A 26,584-nucleotide genomic window follows, 5' to 3' on the forward strand; every position below is an offset into this window, starting at 1 on the left:
GTTCCCAGAAATCACCTCAAATGCTTTTTATAAATTAAAAATTGGAGTTTCTAATGTTTGTCGTCAAGTTTTAACCATAATTTAACAGCTAATTTCATATTATTCATATGCTGAAATTTATCAGGCACATTCTACTGTGTCTTTTATTGTCTTCATTATGACTTTTACTTTAAGATCCCAAAGGCAACCAAAATCTTGTCCCATAAATAATGGTCAGAAGTGTGTTGGATTAGGGAGGACAATTGGAGCATTGGTGACCAAAGAGCTTTCAGTGTCAAATGATTGATTTGATTTATTGTCACACGTACCCAAGTACAGTGAAAAGCTTTGTTTAAGAGCAGTACAAGCAGATCATAGTAAGCAAGGACATACAGATCATAGGATGAAAAAAAAGCTTGGACAGTGCAAGGCATACATGTTATACTGTGTGCCAGACAAGATCACATGAACAAGATCAGCATTATTAGAAGTTAGGGAGTCCATTCACCAGTGTAATAACGGCAGGGATGCTACAGGTACATATGTTCAGTATTCTGTATCTTCTGCCTGAGAGAAGAGGTTGCAAGAGAGCATTACTGGGATGGGATGGGTCTTTGGTGTTGGAAGCCTTTCAGTGGCAATGAAACATGCAAATGGAGTCCATGGATGGGAGGTTGGCTTCTGTGATAGTCTGGGCTGTGCATACAACCTTCTGTAGTTTCTTATGGACGTAGGCAGAGCAGTTGCCATACCAGGCTGTTATGTATATAGACAGTCTGCTTTCTATGCAGCATCAATCAGTAAAAGTTGGTGAGGATCCTTATAAGCATGCCAAATTCTCTGAGCTGCTTGAGGAAAAAGATGCGTTGTTGTGCCTTCTTGACCATCACATCTACATGGAAGTACAGAACAGGTTGACAGTTATTGTGACTCCGATGAACTTGACGCTGTCGACCTCCACGCCGTTGATTTAGATAGGTGCGTGTCCTCCTCTCTTTCTGAAGTCAACGATCAGTTCTTTAGTTTTGCCAACATTCAGAGAGGTTGTTGTCATTGCACCACATCAGCAAGCCCTCTAATTCCTTCCTGTATTCATATCATCATTGTTTCATATCTGTCCTACCACAGTGGTGTCATTAGCAAACTTGTAGATGGCGTTGTCAGTTATAAAGGGAGAACTATGCACAAGATACCTGAGTCAGACATATACGGTGAGAGAAGGAATGGATGGGTGAGAAGGTTACAAAAATAGAAAGGGCTCGTTGAATTTTTTAGAGCACGCACATTTTGAAACAGGTTGGAAAAGCGTTGAAGTACTTGAATCTGATGGCGATAAAGACCTTATGGAAAAGTCAGAAGCAGACAGATAGGGACAGGATTGCATTCCAACTCTATTACAGAGGCAATAGTAAGTGTTTTTTTGTGATTGTGCTAAGTATTGATTGTACTCAACCAGTCTCTGCTTTCAAAACTCAGAGCACAAAGTCCAGTATGAGATGCAATTTCACAACTGGATGGCATTTGCTGAATAACCCTCAAGGTGCTAAGAGTTACACTCACCACTAGTTCAGGATTGTTGGGCCTGCAAAGTGATGCAGTTGAATGCATTGGAAGGTAAGTCTATTAATAGACAGGACTCTACTTTGCAGACAGAATGAACATCTTCATTCAGTGCACCTGTTTCAACATAACAAAATAGGTGACAGGTATTTTGTAGTTCATTCTTCAGGATAATGCTTTGACAAATTAGAGTCAATCTATCCAGTTTAAATTTAAAGCAGAGCTTGGCGATTAATTGTCAGTCATTATCTTATTTATACATTTTTGTTAGCAATGTCTCTATTGATCAGAGCCCACCTGCCAACCAATCAGCACTGTCTTTTCATATGGTATAAGATATTGTTCCCTTTTATATCAGTGTCTTACGAATAGCCAGCTGAGTGCAAGTTCCAAAGCTGCAACAAAATGATTTTTTTCAGCAATGCTCAAGTTATGTGCTATAAAACAATTGATTGAACAAGTATTAAAGGGAGTTTATAATATCTGGGAAATGTTTTCAAATATCCATTTATAAAAAAATCTTCAACATGCTAATTCAAAAATACTGGTCAGAAGGCAACAGCACAGGAAGGCATAGCATTTCATGAATTGCACCTTTCTCATTGACTGCTCAGCACATTTAATATTATTAGGATTTTGAAATCCTATTGACTTACACTCCTCACATCTTTATGCAAAGATAAATACATTTATACGTAGTTTAAAATTCCTATAATTGTACTGTACCTTCCTAAAAGGTTCCCATTGTTTCTTCCTGTCTGCTTCATCCTATCATGTGTTTATAGTTCAATAACCTGCATACTGCTCCCACAAGTAATATCTTGCCCTTTATCATTTCATAATTTTACCTAAACAGATTCGACACGCTGGATTCTTTTACTTGGGTGATGTCACTCTCATGCTAATACCATCCTTAAATAACAGAGCTGCCTCTCCATCTTTTGGCAGCTTTTGTCCTATCTTAATGCCATCCTATCTCAAAACTTAGTTTTAAGTCTATGTTGTTCTAATGACTTTCTTATCGCATTTATTTATTTCTATTTGTGTTCTCAGCTTGTTAGTTTTGTTTGAAATGCTATTTGAATCTGCCTGTTATTTCAATTCTTGAAGGTGCATAGAGCATATAAGTTGTTCACTATTTAGCTTTCATTCAATATCATTCACTGAGGTTGTTGAGAGAAAAGAGAAACTCCCAATTTTGAAGGCATGTATTTGTCATACCAGAAATATTTGAGACATATGTTTGGCTCTGTGCTTTAAGTAAATATGAATAGTGCTGATGTTGGATGTTTCAATTTAAGGTAATAAGTGGCTTGTTTACACTTGTTATTGGGCCTTCTGCCATCCTTGGAGTTGACTATATTTTACTTAGTACTTGACTTTGGTAATGATCTAAATCAGAGATTTGCTGAACACAGAAGTATAATCTGTATAAGCGCAGTCACTTCCTAGTTTTTTAAAATGACATTGCGTGTCCGCTGGACACATGGTTTGGCATGCGTCTTAGACACATAAAACTAATGCATTACCATCAGTGTTTGTTAAATGTAACCAAGCAAATACCGTTTGAAACCTCAATTTTTTTGTAGTGCTTCCAAAACATGTGAAAGGAGCATAAAGCTTACATCTTCAGATGTATTTTTCTCATGCTATTTTATAAGTAGCTTTCATATTAATAAACTGTTTTGCCTGATGCTTTTATGATTTTAATATTGCTTTAGCATTGGCAAAAAATTGTAATTATGAACAATGAGACATGGAAGAATGACTGCTACTGTAGTCCAGTGGGCTAGCGTGTCAGATGTTGGTTGTATGAAGTCACTTGGTGGTCGTGTATTTAACTGTGGTTAAGTGATTTCATCCTTGGTGAGAGGATTGGACAGTGCAATAGGCTTATATTGTCCTGAAGCTAGAAAATGGAAAGTTAGCTTGGATTGCTGTATCTTGTCCCCTACTCACTGACTCCTTTGGATGGATTGTTGCGGGCTGTAGCACAACAGCTTCATGGCATCAGCTGTTTAGGTGTACATGTGAAGATGACATTTTTGAGCAAACTGCTGGAAGTATATTACTATTTGAGGAGCTAAGTCCAACATACATGAATTCCTTTAGATGAAGTTTAAATTGGGGAAAGCAGGGAAGTGAAGTGTATAACCTCCATTTGAGACTATTATCACTTAAATAACATACCTGTGATTTATGCAAAAACAGTTTCTGTCATAGTTTCTAGATTTAGCTCAGATAGTGCAGGGACATCTAACTGCAAACAGAATTGCAGCAAAGGAAAGCCTACGTGATACAACATCTGAGGGTGGATCCATCTTAACAACTTCAACTGGGCACAATTTCCTCACATCAAGAATTGTCATGAAATTGTCAACACATACTTTACTATCTTGTCACAAATAGTAACTACAGGAAGTATTGCATTCTGGCTAGTTGTGACACAGTGAGTTGTCCTGTTAGCTCTGAATTAAGAGATGTAAGTTCAGAACCCATTCTAGATACACAAGCACAAAAATCTCAGCTGGCATTCCAATGTTCATATTAAGAGAATTGTGGATGTAGGTTTGCTTGTTGAGCTGGAAGGTTCATTTTTATCACCATACTAGGTAACATCTTCTGTGAGCCTCCGGACGAAGCACTGCTGGTATTTCCTGCTTTCTATTTTTATGTTTGGGTTTCCTTGAGTTGGTGATGCCATTTCCTGTGGTGATGTCATTTTCTGTTTCTTTTATCGGGGGTGGTAAATGGGATCCAAGTCAATGTGTTTGTTGATAGGGTTCTGGTTGGAATGCCATTCTTCTAGGAATTCTCATGCCTATCTCTGTTGGGCTTGTCCAAGGATGGATGTGTTGTCCCAGTCGAAGTGGTATCCTTCCTTTTCTGCATGTAAGGATACTAGTGAGAGAGGGTCATGTTGTTTTGTGGTTAGTTGATGGTCATGTATCCTGGTGGCTAGTTTTCTGCCCGTTTTTTCAATGTAGTGTTTGTTACAGTTCTTGCACGGTATTTTGTAAATGACATTAGTTTTGCTTGTTGTCTGTAAAGGGTCTTTCAAGTTCATTAGCTGCTGGTTTAGTCTGTTGGTGGGTTTGTGAGTTACCATGATGCTAAGGGATCTGAGTAGTCTGGCAGAAAAAGGGAATTGTATAAGAGATGCCATGTTCTGAGTAAAATTATAACTGAGATACTGTTTACACTTTCAGCAAAGTACATGAGGTTTTATTGCACTATTTTTAATTGATGAAAGGAATAATCTCAGTGCCTTGGACAATATAAAGTCACACATCATTATCATTTGGAAAAATAATAGATTATCTAATCATTTTCACACTGTTGTTTATGGAAGCTTGCTGTTTGCATACAGGCTGCTAAATTTCTAATATTACAAAGGTTTAATATCACTTCACAAGTATTTTGTGGATGTTAAAGTGTTTGAGATGGTGTGGGATTGTGAAACTTGCTGTGGAAGTAATGGTTTCTCTTACTTCATCAGTAAGATTCCACATCTTTATGATTCTTTCATCTTGCCTTCCTCACCAAAATCAATAATCTCAGTCCTTGACCATGCTGGATACTAACTTTCAGACAATATCCGTGTTACATAAGAGAATAAAGAAAAAGGAATAATATTGACAGAACGTTTCATGAAGCGACGAACAGTAGATGAGCGTAATGGATGAGCCTAGATTTCTCTGCTGGGTATTGAGAATTGATGCTGTGGTCTTTTTCAAATGTGCAGTGTTCCATAGGAATCAATACTGGGTCCACTTTTGTTTGTCATTTATATAAATGATTTGGATGAGCATTTAGGAGACATAATTAGTAATTTTGCAGATGATACCAAAATTGGTGGTGTGATGGACAGCGATGAAGGTTATTTAAGATTACAAAAAAGATTTTGATCAATTGAGTCAGTGGGCTGAAGGGTGGCAAATGGAGTTTAATTTGGATAAATGTGAGGTACTACATTTTTGTAAATCAAACAAAGATAGGATTGAAACAATTAATGGTAGTGTTGTAGACCAGAGGGGCCTAGAGATTCAGGTCCATAATTCATTGAAATTTGTGCCACAGATAGACAGGGTGGTTAAGAAGGCATTTGGCACACTTGCCCTCATTGCTTAGACCATCAAGTTGATGGTCAAGTTGGAACATCATGTTGAGGTTGTACAGGACATTGGTGTGGTCACTGCTGGAGTACTATGGGCAGTTCTGGTTGCCCCTGTCATGTGAAAGATATTATTAATTTGGAAAGGGTTCAGAAAAGATTTACCAGAATGTTTCTGGGAGTGGAGGGTTTGAGTTATACAAAGAGGCTGGATAGCTGGGATATTTCTCACTGGAATGTAAGAGATTGAGGGGTGACCTTACAGCAGTTTATAAAATCATGAGGGGCATAAATAAGGTGAATAGCAACGGTCTTTTCCCTAAGATAGAGGAGATCAAAACGAAGGGACATATTTTTAAAGTGAGAGGAAAAAGATTTTAAAAGAACATGAGGGGTAACTTTTTATGCAGACAATGGTTAGAGTGTGGAATGAACAGTCAGAGGAGTAGGTGTTGCAGATACAGTTAGAACTTTGAAAAGATATTTGAACAAGTACATGAATGGGAAAGATTTGGAGGGGTATAGGCAAAATGAAGACAGGTGGGACTGCTTTACTTTGGGAACATGTTGGCATGGACTAGTTGACCGAAGGGTCTGTTTCCATGCTGAGTGACTCCATATGCATCTGCAGAAAGAAAGAAAAGTGTGATTCAAGTCACCTAAATTCATATTATTTTCTCAATGGTGCTGTATCTCAGGTGATTTTCTTCAGCAGCATTAACCTACTAGTTAAAAAATCTCATATGACGCCCCACTGCCTGCTTGTGTGCACCAGCTATTATTTCTTGATAAAATTTAAGGTTTTTATTAAAGGCAAAGAAGATATGTGAAATAGAACCAAGGCTTAAATTGAGCTGCCCTTATTTTAAGAAAAGGCTTTTGTAAACATTTAACCCGTTTAGTGTGGAAGATTGTTGTTCTATTCATATGTAAATATTATAGTGAAAGAAAATGGATCTTTTTAACTTTATCATTCTTCCACTCGTGTAGTCTTATGTAAAGTACCAGGTCACATGAGTGATTTTAATTAAGGTTTATGTGGCGCAATTTGAAGGTCAGTCCTTTAAGATTTCAAAATATGATTATTAAAGTAGCATTTATTGCTTAGGGCAAAGGTGCAAGGAATATACTAAGCCACTTTGAAATACTCTTCATCAGGATAAACAATCCTAAGAGAAAAACAATCTTGTGCTTGAATATATACTAAAGCCACTAGATGCTTCTGTTTTACCTATCTTGACTAGAATGATGTGATTTTCATCATTTAAATGCATTGCATTTTTTTTGTTTAAGTCTAGTGATCTTGAGATTTTAAAGGTATCAGGCTAACAGCTGTTATAATGCTTGTCTTCAAGATATGGCTTTGGGTTAGCTGGAAAAAGACTGCAACACATCCAAGAACAGATAATGGCAGGCAGTCTAAATGCAGTTTGATAGAGTACAGGAATTGAGAGAACTGATGTTGATATCATCTGTCAACACACCAAAGAAATTCTAAGATGACATTCCAAGCACTGAGGACCAAAGATAGATCCTCAGGTGTTTTGCCAGTAACAGTGTAGGGACTAGAAAGCAAGTGAGTACCAGAGATGCTCCTTCATTAATTGTTTCAAAAGAGATGAGTGAGGTGAGGATGGACATGGATGCAAGGCTGTTACGCAGTGTAGTCTGCCAAGTATGAAGATTACAGAGATTATGAAGTGGGATTAGTCATGATGCTCACAGAGAAAGATAGAAGTATATGAACAGAGAATTTGAGGAGATGGCAAAAAGAAAAATGAAACAAGTGAAACTCATTCTGTTTGAATTGTTTAAATGCTGAAACACTAAGTTGCATCATTCTTGGCAACATAATGTTTTCTTCCATTACACCAGCGAACAATGTGTTGAAATGCAAAGCTTTTTAATTATTTATTTTTCTATACACAGCACAAATTTATGTAAGGTAAAAACAATGATGCAGATGTTGGAAACAGATTTTGGATTAGTGGTGCTGGAAGAGCACAGCAGTTCAGGCAGCATCCGAGGAGCAGCAAAATCGACGTTTCGGGCAAAAGCTCTTCCTGATGAAGGGCTTTTGCCCGAAACGTTGATTTTGCTGCTCCTTGGATGCTGCCTGAACCACTGTGCTCTTCCAGCACCACTAATCCAAAAACCAATTTATGTAATCTATGGCAGTCTATGAGGGAAGGTGATGGCCGAGTGGTATTTTTGGGGGACTGTTAATCCAACGATCCAGATAATGTTCTAGGGACCTGGGTTTGAATCCTGCCATGGCAGATGGTGGAATTTGAATTCAGTAAACATTTAGAATTAAGAATCTCATGATCATCATGTGTCTATTCATTGTCAACTGTTGGAAAAACCCATCTGCTTCACTAATGTCCTTTAGGGAAGGAAACTGCCAACCTTACCTGGTCTGGCCTACATGTAACTTCAGACCCACAGCAATGTGGTTGATTCTTAACTGTCCTCTGGGCAATTAAGGATGAGCAATAAATGCTGCTTGTGATGCCCTCATCCTGTGAATGAATAAAGAAAAAAATCACACTTCTTAATACAGGACTGAAACTCTATTTATAAAATATTTAAACATCCCAGCACACACAAAACATATTTGTGGTCTTTGCATAGAGCCACAGGTTTCCATTCCTGCAGCATGTTAAAGGACTTTTCAATGGTTTTTATCAAAGATTACACAGGGCTAGGGGTGGCTTGCTTGTTTATGATCAGCCCATCACCCATTTACTTCATACATGGACTATTCTGTGTGCTATATATAAAGTGATAGTACTGAAATATAAGTTGGAATTGTGTTCTTACACAGACCACAGTGCACTGGCATTTTGTTTTGTACATGATACCAATCATTAATTTGCACATGGATGTCTTTCTCTTACTGTCCTTTCAGAGGATCAGCTTCCTGTGGGTTATCCCACGATTGACATGGGCCCTCAGTTGAAGGTGGTAGAAAGAACACGCACAGCCACCATGTTGTGCGCAGCTAGCGGTAACCCAGATCCCGAAATTACTTGGTTCAAAGACTTCTTACCTGTTGATACAAGCACTAATGGACGCATCAAACAACTACGGTCAGGTAGGGTCTTGTTACTGTTATCACGTGGTAGATTTGTTTTCTAGGTAATTTTTTTTTATTCCTATCCTCTATGTGTACTTTGGTGTGTTGTTCATGTCTGTGATGTTGTCATAGCCTGTTCCAGTGTCTGTGTGTGCAGCTTCTGTTAATTCCATATTGCTCACTGCTGTGACTGTATTTTTGATGATTTTTTAACTGCTTTTAGCAGTACTTAACAGATCCATTTTCTCTTTTAATTTATTTTTTTCCTTTTTTTTACTGATTTAGTTCAAAACATTGGGCTTCATTCAGAAGTGCAAGGAGAACCAAATGGTTTTAAAATATTTCAAACCAATCTTCAAACTTAAAAAAAACTAAAACCAAGGGAAAAGAAATTGTATTTTGTTCTGTCTTCTCTACATTTTTTAACCTAACCAAGAATAGACAGTTGTTTTGTTCCCTCTCTCATTGACAAAGTGTACTGTACTTTTTTTCCATATCTTAGTATGCAATGAGATGTTTGGAGACTGACTGAAGTTGATTTTTTTTTGGCTCCTAAAGCATTTTTTTCTATTTAGCCACAGTAGTGTGTCTGCAGTAAAGCCTTCCAGACTAAATATCAGGATCTACAGAAGCCTGCTTTTCATGTAGACTTTAGCTTTTTCTGCTATCTTTGACCATGGCCTCCCTTGAAATGCCTTTAATATTCTTTATTCACCTTCCCGAGCTTCTTCTTTTGCTATAGCTAGTAGTTGAGCTTTATCTGATCCTAAATTTATTAAGTGACGTGCTAAACATTTGCTAGTGCCCACTGGTAGTCTGTAAGAACCTGTTTGCATTCAGAATAGTAACTATATTTTTCTATACTGAGATGTTTGATCACCTGTGTTACCAGGATTCTCAGCTTTGACCTGTCCTGTGATGTCTTGTTAACTGCCTCTTTGCTTGTTGTCAGCAGAATTGTGTAAATTAACCTGTTAATGTGAATTAAGATTAATTTTCACCTGTCAAATAGATGATATAGTTTTAAAGCTTTAATTCTGAAAATTTGTGCCAAATTATAAGGAATATAATAATATTTTTATGCTGTCTTTCTTCTTTCCGTGTTAAATCTCCAGAATCCTTTGGTAAGTGCTTAGTTCTGAAGCGCACTTCACCCCCACTAATTCCATGTTCAGATTAAAATGCATGGCATGCATTTTACTAACAGTTAGTGTAGTCACTGGATCTCTCCGTAGTGGCACACACTTCCACAAAAAAGTGCTATCAACAGTAAAATACACCTGTCTAAAAACTTGATACACAAACTTCACTTTAGATATAGTTGAGTAGATGCCGTAAACCAATCTAAACTGTAGTAGTTATATCCACCAAGCCTACAGTGTTTCCGATATTTGCTTAAACAGTTATAAATACGTTAAAGGTTTTAGGCTATCAAACACTTGAGACCAATCTCCTAAGACTTCACAGTCAATTTCTGCTCTGGCAGAGGCAATGTTGCCAACAGTGGACATTGTCCTTATGGTACAACTTGCTTTACTAACCTAATACTATCTAATATAATCCTGTTTACCAATACAGTAATTCAGCTTCTTTCTAGACCTTTATTCTGTAAATCTAATTTGATTTTATCTTCCAAAGCCCTAGCCTCCTTCTTCTCGTACTAATGCTTCTTCTTTCTAATCTTATTTGCATTCATATTATCCACCCAGGTGGTACACCAATACGAGGTAAGAGTGCTGAACTAACGTTCACAGAATTGATCCTCCTCATTTCTTCTGTCCTTTCATATCTCTCATGTTTGTCATGTAAAGATGTACATTCTTTCCTGTTTTGCTTTGTCCAGTTTGTTTTCTGTTCATTGATGTTCCTGTTGTGTCTGCTTCTCTTTTAGTTTTGGATGTATAAAGGATTTTGTTTCTGATATGCTTCGATATCGCATATCATTGTCCTTTGTCCATATCCAGTCACAGCGTATCATTTTTCCCTTTTATATAACTAGAAATTCAGGTTAAACTTACCCCACACCTTCCCTTTCTCAAACGTGACCTGCATAGCTGTTCTTGATCTTGACCATAAGGTCTGTGGAGCACCTGCAAAAAGACTTAAATAATAATTTTTTTTTGTCAGCTTTTTACCCTTCCCTCAAGGAACGAGTTTTGTCATTTTTCTTCACTTTTTCTTTTTCCCTTCTTCAAACCAGCACTTTTCAAACTTTCCTTATCCAGTTACACTTTTTTTTCTCTTCCAAAACTTTTTCACGGATTTGCGCATTTCGAGTTTTTCAAGCAACCCTCCTTCTTCAAGACTCGCAGGCCGGAAGCACCCAGTGAACGTTTTGAGGCGTTGGTGAAGATGGTACCTCTACTTTTTTTTCTCCTTTTTAACACATCGTACAAACACAGACGATAATTTTGGATTTTTTTTCTTGCATTTTGTGGGCAGACACTAAAATACTAATCCCACTTGTGGATTTTTTCGTGTCTTGGGGGCTCTAACGTGTCCCGCGGCATAGGTTGGTTGTTCTTTCCAATTGGCTTGGTCCACCATTTTACAATGAGACGAAGTGTGAATTTTTCTTTACTGATCCAATTTACTCTTATGTATTTTTATTTTTCAGCAAAAGGGTCTGAAAGATTGTAAGTTGCACAATGATTGTTTATATCCTACAAGGTTGCATGTATAGCAAAAGTTACTTCTTAAGAGGTCTTTTGAAAAGTATTTTGAGAGATTATGCCTTACTAACCAAAATTCTTTTTTTTTTCACTTTGAGCAGCTTTTTGTGTTTTTGCTGCACCTTTTTGACTGAAGAAAATGTTTCTTGAGAATGTGTCTGCCTTTTTCAACATTTCCGACTCTTGGTGGTGACTTTTTAACGTTAACTCTTTCATTTTACCCAAAGGCCATGCTCCTTTGAAGCAACCTCGCCCATCCTTTGACCAGTGAATTTCCCAGAGCAGGATTTCGTTGTGAAATAAATAAACAAATAAATAAATAATAGCTCTCTCTCGCTGGTTTTGATGGTGTGAAATCCGTCTTTCACTAACTTACCCATCACATCCACTCTGTCTGTTCACCCTAGCAAAGCAATGACGACGCTGAATGGAGCTTCGCACACCAGTCCTTTCATGATATTGAAAGGATTTGGGAAAAAAAATGAATAAAAGCACTGAAATTATGAGATATTCTCTAACTGTTTTCTGCGCACTTTCTTTTCTCTTTCCCATACAGGTGCCCTCCAAATAGAGAACAGTGAGGAATCTGACCAAGGAAAATATGAGTGTGTGGCAACCAACAGTGCTGGTACACGTTATTCTGCTCCTGCCAATCTATATGTGAGAGGTAGGAGAAACAAAACCGTGGCATCCACTATTCAGAAAGACTCAGGGCATTAGGAGCAGATCTAAATGTAAACAGTTACTGCACTAGGGAACAGAAGGATCTCTTGCTGGCTTATTAGTGAAAAAATATCTTATGCAATTAAAAGGTACAATGATTTTTAAAGAGAAAACAGCACTCTTGATCCCTATCTATCCTGAGAGACGGGTTTGTAAGTATGTTTGTTTTTACATTTTAACTTCTTTTATTTTTGCCTTGATTTAAACTTGTGCTTTATATTTTTTTTTAAATGGTATTTTTGTTTCATTTAACTTTGTTATGAATTGATTGCTTGGTGTGCTACTAATCAGCAGCAAGAAACTCCAAGCACTGGGGTATGTGGATAAATGCACTTGAATCCTGAGATGCGAGGAGTGGAGAGAATAAGTGTGTAAACACTGCCTTTGTAAATAAAAATGAGTGGAGCACAATTAATTCTGTTTTATTTTATTTTCATTTTTCGTGTATTATGAAGAAACCTGCAAATCCCTGCCACTCCAGTAATGAACTGGGTTTGAAATTTGTATTTGTCATTGCCTGAATTGTTTCAAGACACTGAAATCAGGACAGAAAGTCAGAATGTGGTTTCCAAAACAGTCGATGCAAATCTCTTCTGATCACCTTCCTCCATTTGTAAAAGTGTGTCAATTTCATAAAATGACCACAACGATTCTTTTCAAAATTTTATATCTATGTGATTAAATATTGTTTGAGGTGAAAAACATTACTATATATATTTTTAGATTACGAAGCAAAAAGAGAAAAAAAAGATCAGTCTAAATTTATCAGTTTTGAACTCATTACTGCAGTGTAGGTGCTCCTTGGCTAAAATTAGGTTCTTCTTGGAATCTTTCTCTACTGTCTTTATTTCTTGTTCTGTCTTTAACATTGGAGGGCTTTATGATTGCAAACTATCCAGAAAGTCAAGTGATCTTGATTTCTAGATAATGGCATAAAAATCTCTCTAACATTAGGGAGGATGAACGATTTATCTCATCAAATAGACAGAAAATTTCAAAATGATGCTAGTTATAGCTCTTGACACCATCTTAACATCAAACTAATGGTGATTTGGGAGTTGAGGTAGGAAGGCTTAAACAGAACTAGATTAAATGTACTGGTAGCAGTTGAAAGCCTTGATACGGCCTTTTTACTCTCTCTGTGTTTCCCTTGTTTTTCTCCTTTCCTCATTTCATTGTGTTCTGCATCAAACCCCCTACATCCCTCAGAGCTGCGAGAAGGTTGGTGTGTTTTTTACTTTTTACCCACCTTAAGAAATATTGATTGAAATAACCAGAAAAAAATCTGAAATGAATGTAGCTGCATTGTGGCCTTTGATTAATGTAATGTCTTAAATAATGCTCTGGTCATGGCTGCTGGTGCTTGTGGGCTAATTGGATCAGACAGTGGTGCATGTTGGAAGAGAATGTGCTTTGGGATGCATGGCAAGTTGTAGTCTGCTAAACTGGTCAGTGTTCCTGTTCTGTTATTCTCACTGATGCCTGTTGCTCATAGAAAGCCACCAAATTCAGAGTGTTGTGCTATTTATTACAAAGCTTTCAAAAGCATGATTAAATAGGCCTTATTGTTCAGTTTCTGTTTTCTATCGAAAAAGATTACATCATCTTGTCCTGCAAATTCTCAATTAATATTCACTGCTTTCCGCTTTTTATTTGTACCGTCTGCTCTTAAAAATTGCTTGCTCCGTTAGCCATGCTGCCAATCATCATTGCTCACAAGGTCATAATGGGTCACTGCAAAAAGAAAAACCTTGCAGCGTTTTTTTTAAACTGAAAAAACAACCTCTTGTATATTGCAAAATAATCAATCTGGGGAAAAGACTATCAATGGTATTTAGTTACACAATTACGTGCAAATGCTTCTTTTCATATATTTTATCTGGTTTGAACTTTTGTCTTGGCCTATGCTAGTGAGTTCTTAAACAGATTTAATCTCCAATGTTGCACATGCAACTAAGTTTGACATAATGACACAGGCATTTGAGCAAAATGTATTTTACATACTATGCAGGAACACTGATTATAATGCTTTCTTAAACTTTCAGTCTCTTGTTCCCTGTACGTTGTCCAGTCTCATCAATATGCTTGCGTGTTATATGTTTTAATTGCCAACATGACTTATTTGCAGTAACACTGATTGCAAATAACCCTAATGTGTTAATGTAATTTGCTGTAGCTTCTGCTTAATGAGAATGCTTGGTCCATATTGAATGCTGTTAGCGAAACCTTGCTTCTTGGTCCTATCTTTTCCTACATTAGATTTAAGGTATAACACTACAGTACTAGCATAACCTAATATGCCCCTGCTCAGTCCCTTCCTCTTCCTCTCTTCCTGTTCTCCTCTCCCAACACCCCCCAATTCTCCCCTATACTTTGACTTTGTTTTGCTTTTCAGTTCTGTTTTATTTCTTTAATGTTTTCCCTGCCACCTTCCCAATTGATTTCAGCATGGTGGTATATATATATATATATATGTACCAGACAACCACATGCTTGCTTGCATGACCAGAACCAATTGAAGTACCAGGCTTTGCCTTGTTTTTCTAATGTGCATATATGTTTACATGTTAGTGTGAGGTGTTGAAGCTGCATCCACTTTGAGTCTGAAAGCAATCGAGTTGCACTTTCAATGTACTGTAGATGATGTGTACCAGGGCTCTGATGTGACAATGTGGTCATGCACATTTACTCACATCAACTGGAAGTATACAGCATTGAAGTTGATTTTGTGCTCAACTCAAGCATGCTGTTGATCCTCCAGTTCTGTGCATATTTATTAATATATCTTCTGCATGGTGTTTGTGTATTGTTAGTCTGTAGTTCAGTCCAATGTGGGAACCTGATAGGTTTGATCTAAACTTGTACAAGATTAGAACTGATGCAAACATAATTGAAAAATTCTATTAGTAATAATTTGTTTCTTTATTGGCTCATGTGTAACGTAGATCTATGTTGAAATAAGTATCTATAGAGTGCATGTAGCTTAAAAAGTGTGTAGACAAAGTGCTCTTTTTGTACATGTTATTACCTTTTTGTGTTTTGTTCCAGTTCGCCGTGTCCCACCAAGATTTTCTATTCCTCCGACAAGCCACGAGATTATGCCTGGTGGAAGTGTAAATATCACTTGTGTTGCTGTGGGATCCCCAATGCCTTATGTGAAATGGATGCTGGGAGCAGAAGACCTGACTCCTGAGGATGATATGCCAATTGGACGAAACGTCCTGGAGCTGAACAACGTCAGAGAGTCTGCAAATTATACCTGTGTTGCCATGTCGACACTCGGAGTCATTGAAGCATTTTCTGAGGTCACAGTTAAAGGTAATTAACAAATACTTTTTGAAAGCATAGGCGGGAAGTAAGCTTTACTTTGTTTACATAGTGTCTAATTTTTGCACTGCCAGATATGAAACTCTTAAACAAAAATTGTAAAATAAAGTAGCATTTACTTGAATTGCAGTTGTAATATGCAGTAGATATTATTTTGTTCCTCTTAGTGTAATCAGTGTTCATGGCTAATTAAGCCAGTATTGATGCAGCATGTTCCAGTTTCCAGTATATTTCAATTAAATGTTGCTAAGTCTTCTAATAAAGCAAATATGTAATAATGGATCTTCAGATTTTTATTTCCAGGATTAAACTTGGAACATCAGTGAATTCATTTTGTAGTAAAGAGTAGGCAAATGCTATTAAATTGTGTGTATTAAAATATTAACACATCTAAAGTTGTGCATATAACATGCTTATATCTACAGCTTTGCCAAAACCCCCAGGCACACCTGTTGTAACTGAAACTACAGCGACGAGTGTCACATTGACATGGGATTCGGGAAATCCGGAGCCTGTGGCTCACTATATTGTACAACACAAGCCCAAGCATTCAGATGGACCATTTCAAGAGATTGATGGGGTGGCTACAACACGATACAGTGTTGGAGGACTAAGCCCTTACTCGGATTATGAGTTCAGAGTCATTGCAGTGAATAATATTGGGCAAGGCCCACCAAGTGAACCGGTAGAAACACGAACAGGTGAGCAGGCCCCTTCCAGCCCACCTCGCTCTGTGCAAGCCCGCATGCTAAGCACTACCACTATGTTAATTCAATGGGAGGAGCCAGAGGAGGCAAACGGTCAGATCCGTGGATACAGAGTTTATTATACGATGGATCCACAACAGCATATTAATAACTGGCAGAAGCACAATGTAGATGACAGTATGCTGACAACAATTGCAAACCTGACCCCAGAGACTACTTATACCATCCGTGTGCTGGCTTTCACTTCTGTTGGGGATGGACCACATTCACCTGAAATACAGGTTAAAACTCAACAAGGAGGTGAGTTATCTATACTTGGGCATTTCTGTGCTCTAGTTTTATACTGTGGAGATGCTGGTGTTGGACTGGGATGGACAAAGTCAAAAGTTACACGTCACCAGTTTAGAGTCCAACAGGTTTATTTGAAATCATAGTCTTTCAGAGCAACTGCGCCTGATGAAGGAGCAATGCTCCAAAAGTTTGTGATTTGACATAAACATGTTGGACTATAAACTGGTGTTGTGTGACTTCTGACTTTGTTTCATATTTCATATTTTCCCACTGTTAAATGTTCACTTATATTTTTTATAAATTACAAATTTTATTTCTTGTATGTTGTGATGCATTATACTCATGATGTGGAATTTGCAAGCCATTTTTGTGAGCAATGCAGTTTTATTTATGGACAATATAGGACCGCAGTAGTGGTGCTGGGAAGATATCTTGTTTTTATAATTAATTATGGTCTTTACAGAAATGAGGGAATACAGCCAAATGTAGTGAGAATAAAAAAAGAAAAATCCAATCCCATTCTCCTCCAAAGCAAAAGCTTTTTGTCTGAAATGTGCAACATAAGCAGGTACATGCCCCGAGAATCTTTGGTAAAGTTGATAGTTCAGAATACGGGAAACATTTTTTGTACAGAGGGTGATATATGTATGGAATGAGCTGCCAGAGGAAGTGGTGAAGGCTGGTACAATTACAACATTTAAGAGGCATCTGAATGGTTATATAAATAGGAAGGGTTAGAGGGATATAGGTCAAGTGCTGGCAAATGGGACTAGATTAGTTTAGGATATCTGGTCGGCCTGGAGGAGTTGGAACAAAAGGTCTGTTTCTGTGCTGTACATCTCTATGATTTCATGACTGTATGAAAGGAAGGAAATTCATCGGAGGAAAGTGGGAATATGGAATCCAGAACACAGAGCTCTGCCCTGAGCTTACTGAACTGTGATGCAGACTCAAGGAACTGAATTGTCTACTTCTAAGTTATAAGTTGGTATCCATTTTTGCAGCAGTGTGAGACAGAAAACACAAGTGGCATAAGAGAGAATGCCAACTCGAACTCAGCTTCACCGTTGTGATTTTTACCAAATTTCATGGGCAAGTAAAAATTTCTACAGAAGATAGAAGTGGAGTTTTAGGTGAAATAAATAATGAGACACATTTAACTATTAATGCATCTGTTAATGAAAAGTTTGTTGTTACATGAATTGAGTGATGTCGAGGAAATAGAGAGACCAAACTGGTGGCAGTTCGATTGTTTGGGATCAGCAGAGTGCTGTGTCTCAGATATCTGGACAGAGTTTGTTTGAATTTTTGATTGACTAACAGATTTTAACTTGAGTGCAAGCAGAATGAAATTTTGATTTGTTGACACAAAGGCCTAAATTTTTGGAACAACTTTGGCACAGTTTGACTTAGGCAAAATGGCACTAGCACCTATCCAGGAGCAGTTCACCATTACAAACAGGCGAATAGATTAGATTACTTACAGTGTGGAAACAGGCCCTTCAGCCCAACAAGTCCACACCGACCCACCAAACAGCAACCCACCCAGACCCATTCCCCTACATTTACCCCTTCACCTAACACTATGGGCAATTTAGCATGGCCAATTCACCTACCTGCATTTTTTTTTGGACTGTGGGAGGAAACTGGAGCACCTGGAGGAAACCCACGCAGACACGGGGAGAATGTGCAAACTCCACACAGTCAGTCTTCTGAGGCGGGAATTGAACCTGGGTCTCTGGCGCTATGAGGCAGTAGTGCTAACCACTGTGCCACTGTGCCGCGATGTAATGATATAATTTGTACAATTTAATCAAGCTCACTGAATAGACTTTAAATGCATGGCAGTTATCATGAATGGTTGTAAAAACACATCTGTTTCATAAATGCCCTTTAGGGAAGGAAATCTGCCATTCTTTAACCCTTCTGGCCTACATGTGACTCCAAAGCAGTATGATTGACACTTAACTGCCTCAAGACATAGCTGAGCAAGCCATTCAGTTTAAGGACAGTTCAGCTGGATTGTTTTCCTTCAGTCGGCATTGACCCAATTGAAGAAATTCTCTCCCTTTTGCTGTTAATCCAATGTGTGGAATTAAGACAGGGACAATGGGATATGTCAAAATAGAGCTCCTGTTCAACAAGAATATTCATTTCCAAGTGTTAATGTTTTCTTGCTGTTCTTTGCCTGGAAAGAATTCCAGTTGGAGAACCAGGACCAACATCGATGTGATGTACTCAGCAATCCACAGAATCACAGAATTGTTACACACAGAAGAAAGCCTTTCAGCTCGTCATGCTTGCATCAGTTCTGTTATCCAGTGCCAATCTCCTGCCTTTTTCCCATATTCATGTGAACATTTTCTATTCATTTTGTTTGCTTCCATGCCATCATTCTATGGTATGTATTTTATTTTGACCTAATTGTACTGCTTTTTATGTTAGAAGTATAACTTCAAGTCAGACATATTTAAAAATGAACAAACTGCAAAATATTCATTATTTTGGTCGAGTGCCTGGTTGACAGATAATTGTTAATTTTGGCTGTGTTTATAAAAGAGTAGCCTATGTTGTTGGACCTGAAGTTTACTTGAATTATTTGGTGAATTTGCTTTGGTACTTTGTGAGTTGACAATTTTCCTGCACACTCAAGTGGGAAGGGGTGTGTGTGTGTCAGTCATCTGTAGAGAGACATACAACATGGAAGCACACCCTCCAACCCATGCTGAACAGAATTCCAATCTTAATCCCAAACTAAACTAGTCCCACCTGCCTGCTCCTGGCCCATACCCCTCTCCTACTCATGTACTTATCGAATGGTCTTTAAACATTGTAGTTGGACCCACATTCATCACTTCTTCAGAAAGTTCATTCCATATGTGGACCACCCACTGTGCAAAAAAAATTACCCCTCATGTCTTTTTAAAATCTCTCTTCTTTCACCTTAAAATGTGTCTTTTAATGCCCTATCTTAGGAAGACGACAACTACCGTTAACTATATTGACCCATCATTATTTTCTCAAGTTATATAAGGTCACTTTTCAACCTCCTACACTCCAGTGAAATAAGTCCCAGCCTATCCAGTTGTTCTTTGTAACTCTAACCTTCCGTACCCGGCAACATCCTGACTAATTCTTGTCTGAACCCTCTACAGTTTATTACTATCCTTCCTATAACTAGGTGTGTTCCACAACACCTCAACATGACTTCCCAGCTCCTGAACTCAAAGGACTGAGTAATGAATGCAAGCGTGCAAAATGCCTTTTTAACTACACAGTTTATATATGATACAAATTTCAAAGAATTGTGTGCCTGAACCCCTAGGTTTGTCTTTTCTACAACACTACACAAGGCTCTACCATAAATTGTACAAGTCCAACAATTGTTTCTTTTACGAAAATGCAGTACCTCGCACTTATCAATATTGAACTCCATCTGCCATTTTTCAGCTATTTATCCGATTTAATCAAGATCCCTTTATAATCTTAGAAAACCTTCTTCACTATCTATGTCACCAATTTTGGTTTCGTCTGCAAACTTACAACCATGCCTTCTATATTCTCATCCAAATCATTTATGTAAATGACAAACAAAAGAGGAGCCAGAATGGATCCCTGTGGAACACAACTGGTGACAGGCCTCCAGTCCAAAAAGCAAAAAGCAACACTCTACACCACTCTCTGTCTCTTGATGTTACGTTAATTATGTATCTTATTGGCAAGCTCACCCTGAATTCCATGTGACCTAACTTTACCAGCATGTTGATGAGTTTGTCAATATGTTTTCCAAGTTCACTGATGCGTTTTGAATGATAACCATAATGTGGGGCAGTGTCAGAAGTGATAACTTGATCCTCTCATTAAAAATTACAGGAGGGAGGAGCAGTGGAAATTACAGGAAGAATAGAGGATGTTGGGAAGGTTTGAGGGAGGGGTGTGCGTAGGCTGCTAACTCTTGGAAGTGAAGTCAGCAGTGGGCCACCGGACAAGAAAGGAGCCAGCCCCTGCAACCATAGCTTGAAGGAGCTCCTCCACCATCAGTGGAAATTTGGTCCTTGGAAGCTGCCAGTTTACCTGATTGACTATGCTGCAGTAGTACCAACAGTGCTACTAGCTCTGCAGTGGACACTGCTGGTACTGCAGCAGGCCGACAAAGAACCCCACACTGTGCTGGGATATTGGCTCAGGGAGGATTTTGAAAGCTTCAGGAAGATAAGACCTGTAGAGTGGTTCAGAATAGGCAAATGTGAAGAAATTCGCCTGACAGTATCATCAGCCAGGAGGATGTCCCAGATATGCAAAGGGCACTTCCTGAAGATAGTACCTTCTTTTCTCTTGTCATTTTTTTAAAACTTCTTTACAAGCACTGTCTGATCCAGTTGAACTAAGATGCATCCTTGGTGCTTGTGGGATGTACACAGGAAATGTGCAGATCAGTGCATTATTCTTTAGCTTACTTCCTCAACAGACTTTGTATACCTGGTTACACACTTCTTTGTGAGCTGTGCTTTGAACTACCAAGACAAGTCTTTCAAGGTTCTTGGCTATTCACTTGAGGTTTCACGTTGGATGTTGAATTTAAAAGCAACCATTTTAGTTTTCTTACCATGTGGAAACAGGCCCTTCGACCCAACAAGTCCACACTGACCCTCTGAACATCAACTCACCCAGACCCATTCCCCTACATTTACCCCTTCACCTAACACTACGGGCAATTTAACATAGCCAATTCACCTAACCTGCACATTTTTGGACTGCGGGAGGAAACCGGAGCACCCGGAGGAAACCCAAGCAGACACTGGGAAATTGTGCAAACTCCACACAGATAGTTGTTTGTGGCAGGAATTGAACCTGGGTCTCTGGCGCTGTGAGGCAACAGTGCTAACCACTGTGTCACCGTGCCACCCATAAATTTACCCCATGAATTGTAGGAAGCAAAGCACGTTTTATTTTAAATGAGTTCATAGAATGTGGATGTCACTAATTGATTGCCCAACTCTAATTGCCCACTTAAGAGGTAACCACATTGCTGTCGGTGTGAAGGCATATGTAGACCAGGATATTAATGAGCCAGATGGGTTTTTCTAACAAGCGAAATGATCTCATGGAGTCTTAATTCCATATATTTATAGAATTGAAATCCCACCATCCACCACAGTGAGATTCTAAACTGATCCCCAGAATATAATACACTTAGTCAGGGGAAGTATAGAGTAGGGGAATGGATCTGGGTGGATTACTCTTCGGAGGGTCAGTGTGGACTTGTTGAACCAAATGGCCTGTTTCCACACTGTAGGGATTCTTTGATCATAGTAAGGAGGATAATCTTAGACTACAGGAGAATATAGTCAGGCTGGTCAGATGGGCTGACCACTGACAAATGGAAGTCAATCTGAATAAGTGTGAGGTGATGCACATGGGCAGAATAAACAAGGCAAGGAAATACATGATGAAAGATCAAAGGGACCTTGCCATCCAAGTGTTTCAATCCCTTAAGGGATGAGGACATGTGGATAAAATGATTAGGAAGGCATTTGGTATATTTGCCTTTATTACTCTCGGCGTAAGATTTTAAGAGCAGGAAGATTATGCTGAAACTGTATAAAACATTGGTAGGCCATAGCAAGGATATTGTGTGCATTTCTGGAATCCTCATTATGGGAGAGATGTTCTAGCACTTGAGAGGATGCAGAGGATTATGCTTGGGCTGGAGCCTTGTGATTAGGAAAAGATATTTGATAAACTGAGATTATTTTCCTGAGAACATAGGAGATTGAGATGTATAATCTTTTGAGTAGCATTGTTAGGGTAAACAGGAAGAAACTTTTCTCCTTGATGGACAAGTCATTGACCGGGAGCACAGATTTAAGGTTAGGGGCAAAAGGCTGAGAGATAGGAGGAAAATTGTTTTTACTCAGAGGGTAGTGGGAATCTGCAACTCACTCTCTGCAAAGGTGTTAGAGGCAGAAACCCTCACAATATTTAAGAAGTCCACTTGCCATGTCAAACATACAAGGCCAGAGGCCAAGTGCAGGAAAATATGATGAGAATAGTTACATGTTTGTTTCTAATCTGCGCAGACGTAATGGGCAAGGAATCTTTGTCTGTGCTGTAGGCCTTTATGGCTCGAACATTACCTGGGTTTCTGGAGTAATGATCTAGTGATAATATTGCAAGGCCATCACTTACCCATGTACCAAAATAAGCCATTTTAGAGGGGAGGTAAATGCAGAGTGAATAATAGAGAACAACATTGGAAGAGAGGTCAGGAATCTTGGCTCAGCTTTCTGCAGATCTCTGTGTTGATGGTGATTTGGATTCGAGATTCTGAACAAGATTACAATTTGTCAAAGCTGATGAAGTTATAAGCCAGTTGATGTCATTGGAGTTATTTTAACACTTAAACTCATCGCATCTGAAGTAACTTATCATGATTTAACTGGGAATTCTCAGAAATGTTTTACATCTGTGTTGCAAATTGTTTAATGAGATGTACTGTAAAGTGCACTTTACATTTGTAGTATATAATTAAAATTCAATAAAGAAACAAAATTACCTGCCCATGTGATTCATAATAGTCACCAATTATTTTTGAGACTGTGCCTCCCCCCCCCCAATCAAGTATGACTTTGAGAGTCTGGGCCAGCTCTGCAATCTTACAATGGTTTTAATTGTTGTCCCTAAATAGTCATGTAGCCTATACCCTTCCACAGCTGTTTGGTTTTGAAAGAGGCAGCCTGGAATTCCAGAAGGAATTCTGTCTACCCACAATTGTGGACCTGAAATCTCAGTCTAATTGTCCGTTTGGTACCTATATGTAGTGGAACTGAGTCTACTACAACTGAGTCTATACAATTGAGTCTGTGAATGCTCTTAACAGACAAGGCATCCCAACGCTACACTTCATTAGGCATATTTAGGTCTTTCTTGATCAAAATGTTAAAAAACATTCATCTTAGAATAGGTTTGGGTGCAACAGGATAGAGCAAGGTGCTTTCATATAAACAGCACTTTTCAAGATCTTTGTAAGCCCCAAAGTACTTGGTCAGTAATGTTGTTTTTCAAGTGCAGTCAGGAAACTGTGTGAAAACAGATGCTTATAAATAACAGGGAAACAAGTGACCAATAAAACTCTTCCAAGGATGTCGATTGAAGGTAAATTTTGCTCTGGAGAGCAGGAAAACTCACCTATTCTTCAAGCCATACCCTGCAATTGTTTACAACCATTTAACATGCCGTTCAGACCATCAGCTTAAAATCCCTATTGCATCACAGCTTCAAAACTGAAGTATTCTCTCAGAACTGTAATATAGTTAGAGCAGAGATCAGTGGAATTCACCAGAAAGTGGCCCTTCACGAACAAAGGCCAAATGGTGTAATGAAAATTTTTAATTTGGCCACAAGTAGAATTTTATAAATACTTAGAGTCACGGCAAGTTATTTCTTCAAAGAAATCTTGAAATGGGAAACACACAAGAACAAATCAAGAATAAACGTATTGGTAGAATACAGCCAGGAAAATGTTCAATAATTAACTCTTTGTACTTACCTGCCTCACTGTCCATCCAGCATTGTCTGTCACTGTCGTATTTCCCAGCTTTTGATTCACCGCCCCTCACACTCCATCCTAAATGCTGTTCACCCCTCCCATTCATTGCCTTTCTTAAATTCTTTGCTAAGGTGTGGGTATAACTGACAATGCCAGCTTTTGTTGTCCACCTCTAAATGCATCTGAACCGAGTGGTTTGCTCATGCTAATATAGAAGGCAGTTAAGAGTCTGATTGCTGTTGATGTGGAGTTACATATAGGCCAGAACAGATAAGGATGGCAAATTTCCCTGCCTAAAGGGCATTAGTGAACCAGGAGGGTTTTTACTACAATTGATCATTAAATGATCAATGGTCATCAATTATATGACCATTACTGAGACTAGCTTCATTTCCCGATTTATTCATTGAATTCAAATTGCCCCAGCCCCTGTACTGAGACTTGAACCCATGTCCCCAAAGCTGGCTTGGTTTTCTGGATAATTGTTCCGATGACATTACTACTATGTTGCCATCTCTTTAATCTTTGCTTGCCAACCATCCCACTATGTCATTCTCCTGCCTGAAATCCTCACTGTGAGGCAGTGAGCAGAATGGTTGCTAATTGGGAAAGAGGCAGCAAGTGGACAGCAGGAAAGACAAGTGTGTGGGCCATAAATACAGAGAGCCATGACATGACGACTGTAGGTTGTAAATTTGAGTCTGTCAGAGCCCTCTACTTTCTGACTCTGAGACAACAGCACCTGCACTGAGGCAAGAAGCTGGATCTGATATTCAAGACAAGAGTTCAACCTGGGCTGACATCCAGGTGGTAAACTAAACATGCGCATGACAGGCACAATCCTTCTCAGAGGAGGCCAATGAAAAATACTTGTATGGGCAGCTAGGAAAAAATAATGGCTGATGAACAATTTAACCATTAAAGTGGAATTTAGTGAAATTAATGTCTAATGTGTTGTTGTGAAATCTGGAGTTAACAAAATCAGTAACATGCTCTTGAATTTGGCTTCTTTCTGACCATCACACTTGTAACGAAAACTGACAATTGGTTTTGCTCAAAGTATCTGACAGTTGTATATCCTTAACATTCAGATTAAAGCTCAAACTGATATGTCACACCCTATTTGTGAAAAATCAATATGCACTAAACAAGGGAAGATTGTTGCTAGTAATACTCCTTTCAACCATCTTAATAGTTGTGAAGAGTTACATGCAGCAACATTTGCCCAGTACAAACTCTTTCTCTGCATCTATACTGTGATATACCTAATACTTTTAAGTACTTTACAGAGGTCATCTGTAAGCCATCTAAAATCATGGGAGTACAAACCATGTTTATGTTATCTGTCCACCATATTTAATAATTTATCAATGATACACTGTAAACTTAACTGCAGATAGGCTCCTCTTCAAAAGATCTGCATGACTGAAGGATCACTTCTGAATACAAAATTGATTAAAATACAGAAATGTATTTCATTTATGTTTCCAGTTAATTTTTGACCCTCACATGAATTTCTAGTGCTTTGCATCTTCAATCCTTTTGCTGATCCTGGTCATGCTCGAATTAAAAGCAGTCTAATTTATCACACTTGGATCCCAAACAAATAATCACATTTGGATCTGCTTTAGCCTGTCACTTAGGTTATTCATATTCAATTGTAACTCACTGCTTCCATTCGCACAACAGACTGTGCCCTACAGACTCAATGCCATTGGAAACTTGGGGTGTAACTTCTTGTTGTGTCATTTAGCTTATTAAAATATGTGGTAAATATCTCAATTGGCAGTACAGAACTGTTGAGGAAGATCATTTTCCTCCAAGCAGAAAAGCCTCCATAATGGTGGCCTCTGATTCTGCAAATTTTAATCTTTACAAATAACCTCTTGGTGCAGACCTTAAACAAATGCTGAATTGAATGTTAATTTGAATGACAAAAATACTTTTCACCTTCTTTCCGGGTTAAATCTTCAAGTAGTTCAACCATATTCATCAACATGGCCTATCTTGCAGAAGGACAATTACAGCATGATTGGTTGACTTGGATGATCTCTCGTATAAATATGGTTATGTGAATTTATAAAATAAATATAAGATCGCAGAAAAACAGTAAAAGATAAAATGACTAAAGAGGTTAGTAACGAATTTAACTGAATTACTCTTAAAAAGAGCTTTTGCAAACTCAGTGGTCCAAACGGCCACCCCTTGTGCCATACTATTCAATGATTATTGAAATGCACAGTCTGTGTTCAATTAACATTTATTGGGAGTTTTCAGTCACTCAGATTGTGAAACTATCAGTTTAGCCCGAAACACAGAATGCTGGAGGAACTGAGCAGGACTGGCAGCATCTGTGGAAAGAGAAACAGTTAATGTTTCAAATCTGGTATGACTCTTCTTCTGAACCTTTTCAGTTCAAATGCTTGAAAACCAGTAGTCATTGTTGAGAATGGCTGTGATTTCACACTTGTCTCAACTCAGTGCATCCAAATCTTTCTGATGTTGTACAATCTCTCTCTCCTGTTGTGAACCAGGCAAGACCCCCTCAAACACTTAAGAAGGTAGCCCAGACCCTAACTTTTT

General features: G+C 38.4%; 1 protein-coding gene across 4 annotated transcripts in view; it reads left to right on the top strand.

Annotated features, from left to right (window-relative positions):
• Positions 1–26,584, top strand: part of LOC132824449 (receptor-type tyrosine-protein phosphatase delta-like) — a 588,252-nt gene that overhangs the window by 360,762 nt on the left and 200,906 nt on the right. For all 4 annotated transcript variants that reach the window (XM_060838969.1, XM_060838986.1, XM_060838977.1 and 1 more), the window contains exons 5-8: positions 8,565–8,750; positions 11,961–12,071; positions 15,176–15,445; positions 15,880–16,461. In XM_060838969.1, the coding sequence (XP_060694952.1) occupies positions 8,565–8,750; positions 11,961–12,071; positions 15,176–15,445; positions 15,880–16,461 (1,149 nt within the window). The remainder of the gene's footprint in view (positions 1–8,564; positions 8,751–11,960; positions 12,072–15,175; positions 15,446–15,879; positions 16,462–26,584) is intronic.

This window comes from Hemiscyllium ocellatum, chromosome 2 (assembly GCF_020745735.1).
Source record: "Hemiscyllium ocellatum isolate sHemOce1 chromosome 2, sHemOce1.pat.X.cur, whole genome shotgun sequence".
NCBI lineage: Eukaryota > Metazoa > Chordata > Chondrichthyes > Orectolobiformes > Hemiscylliidae > Hemiscyllium > Hemiscyllium ocellatum.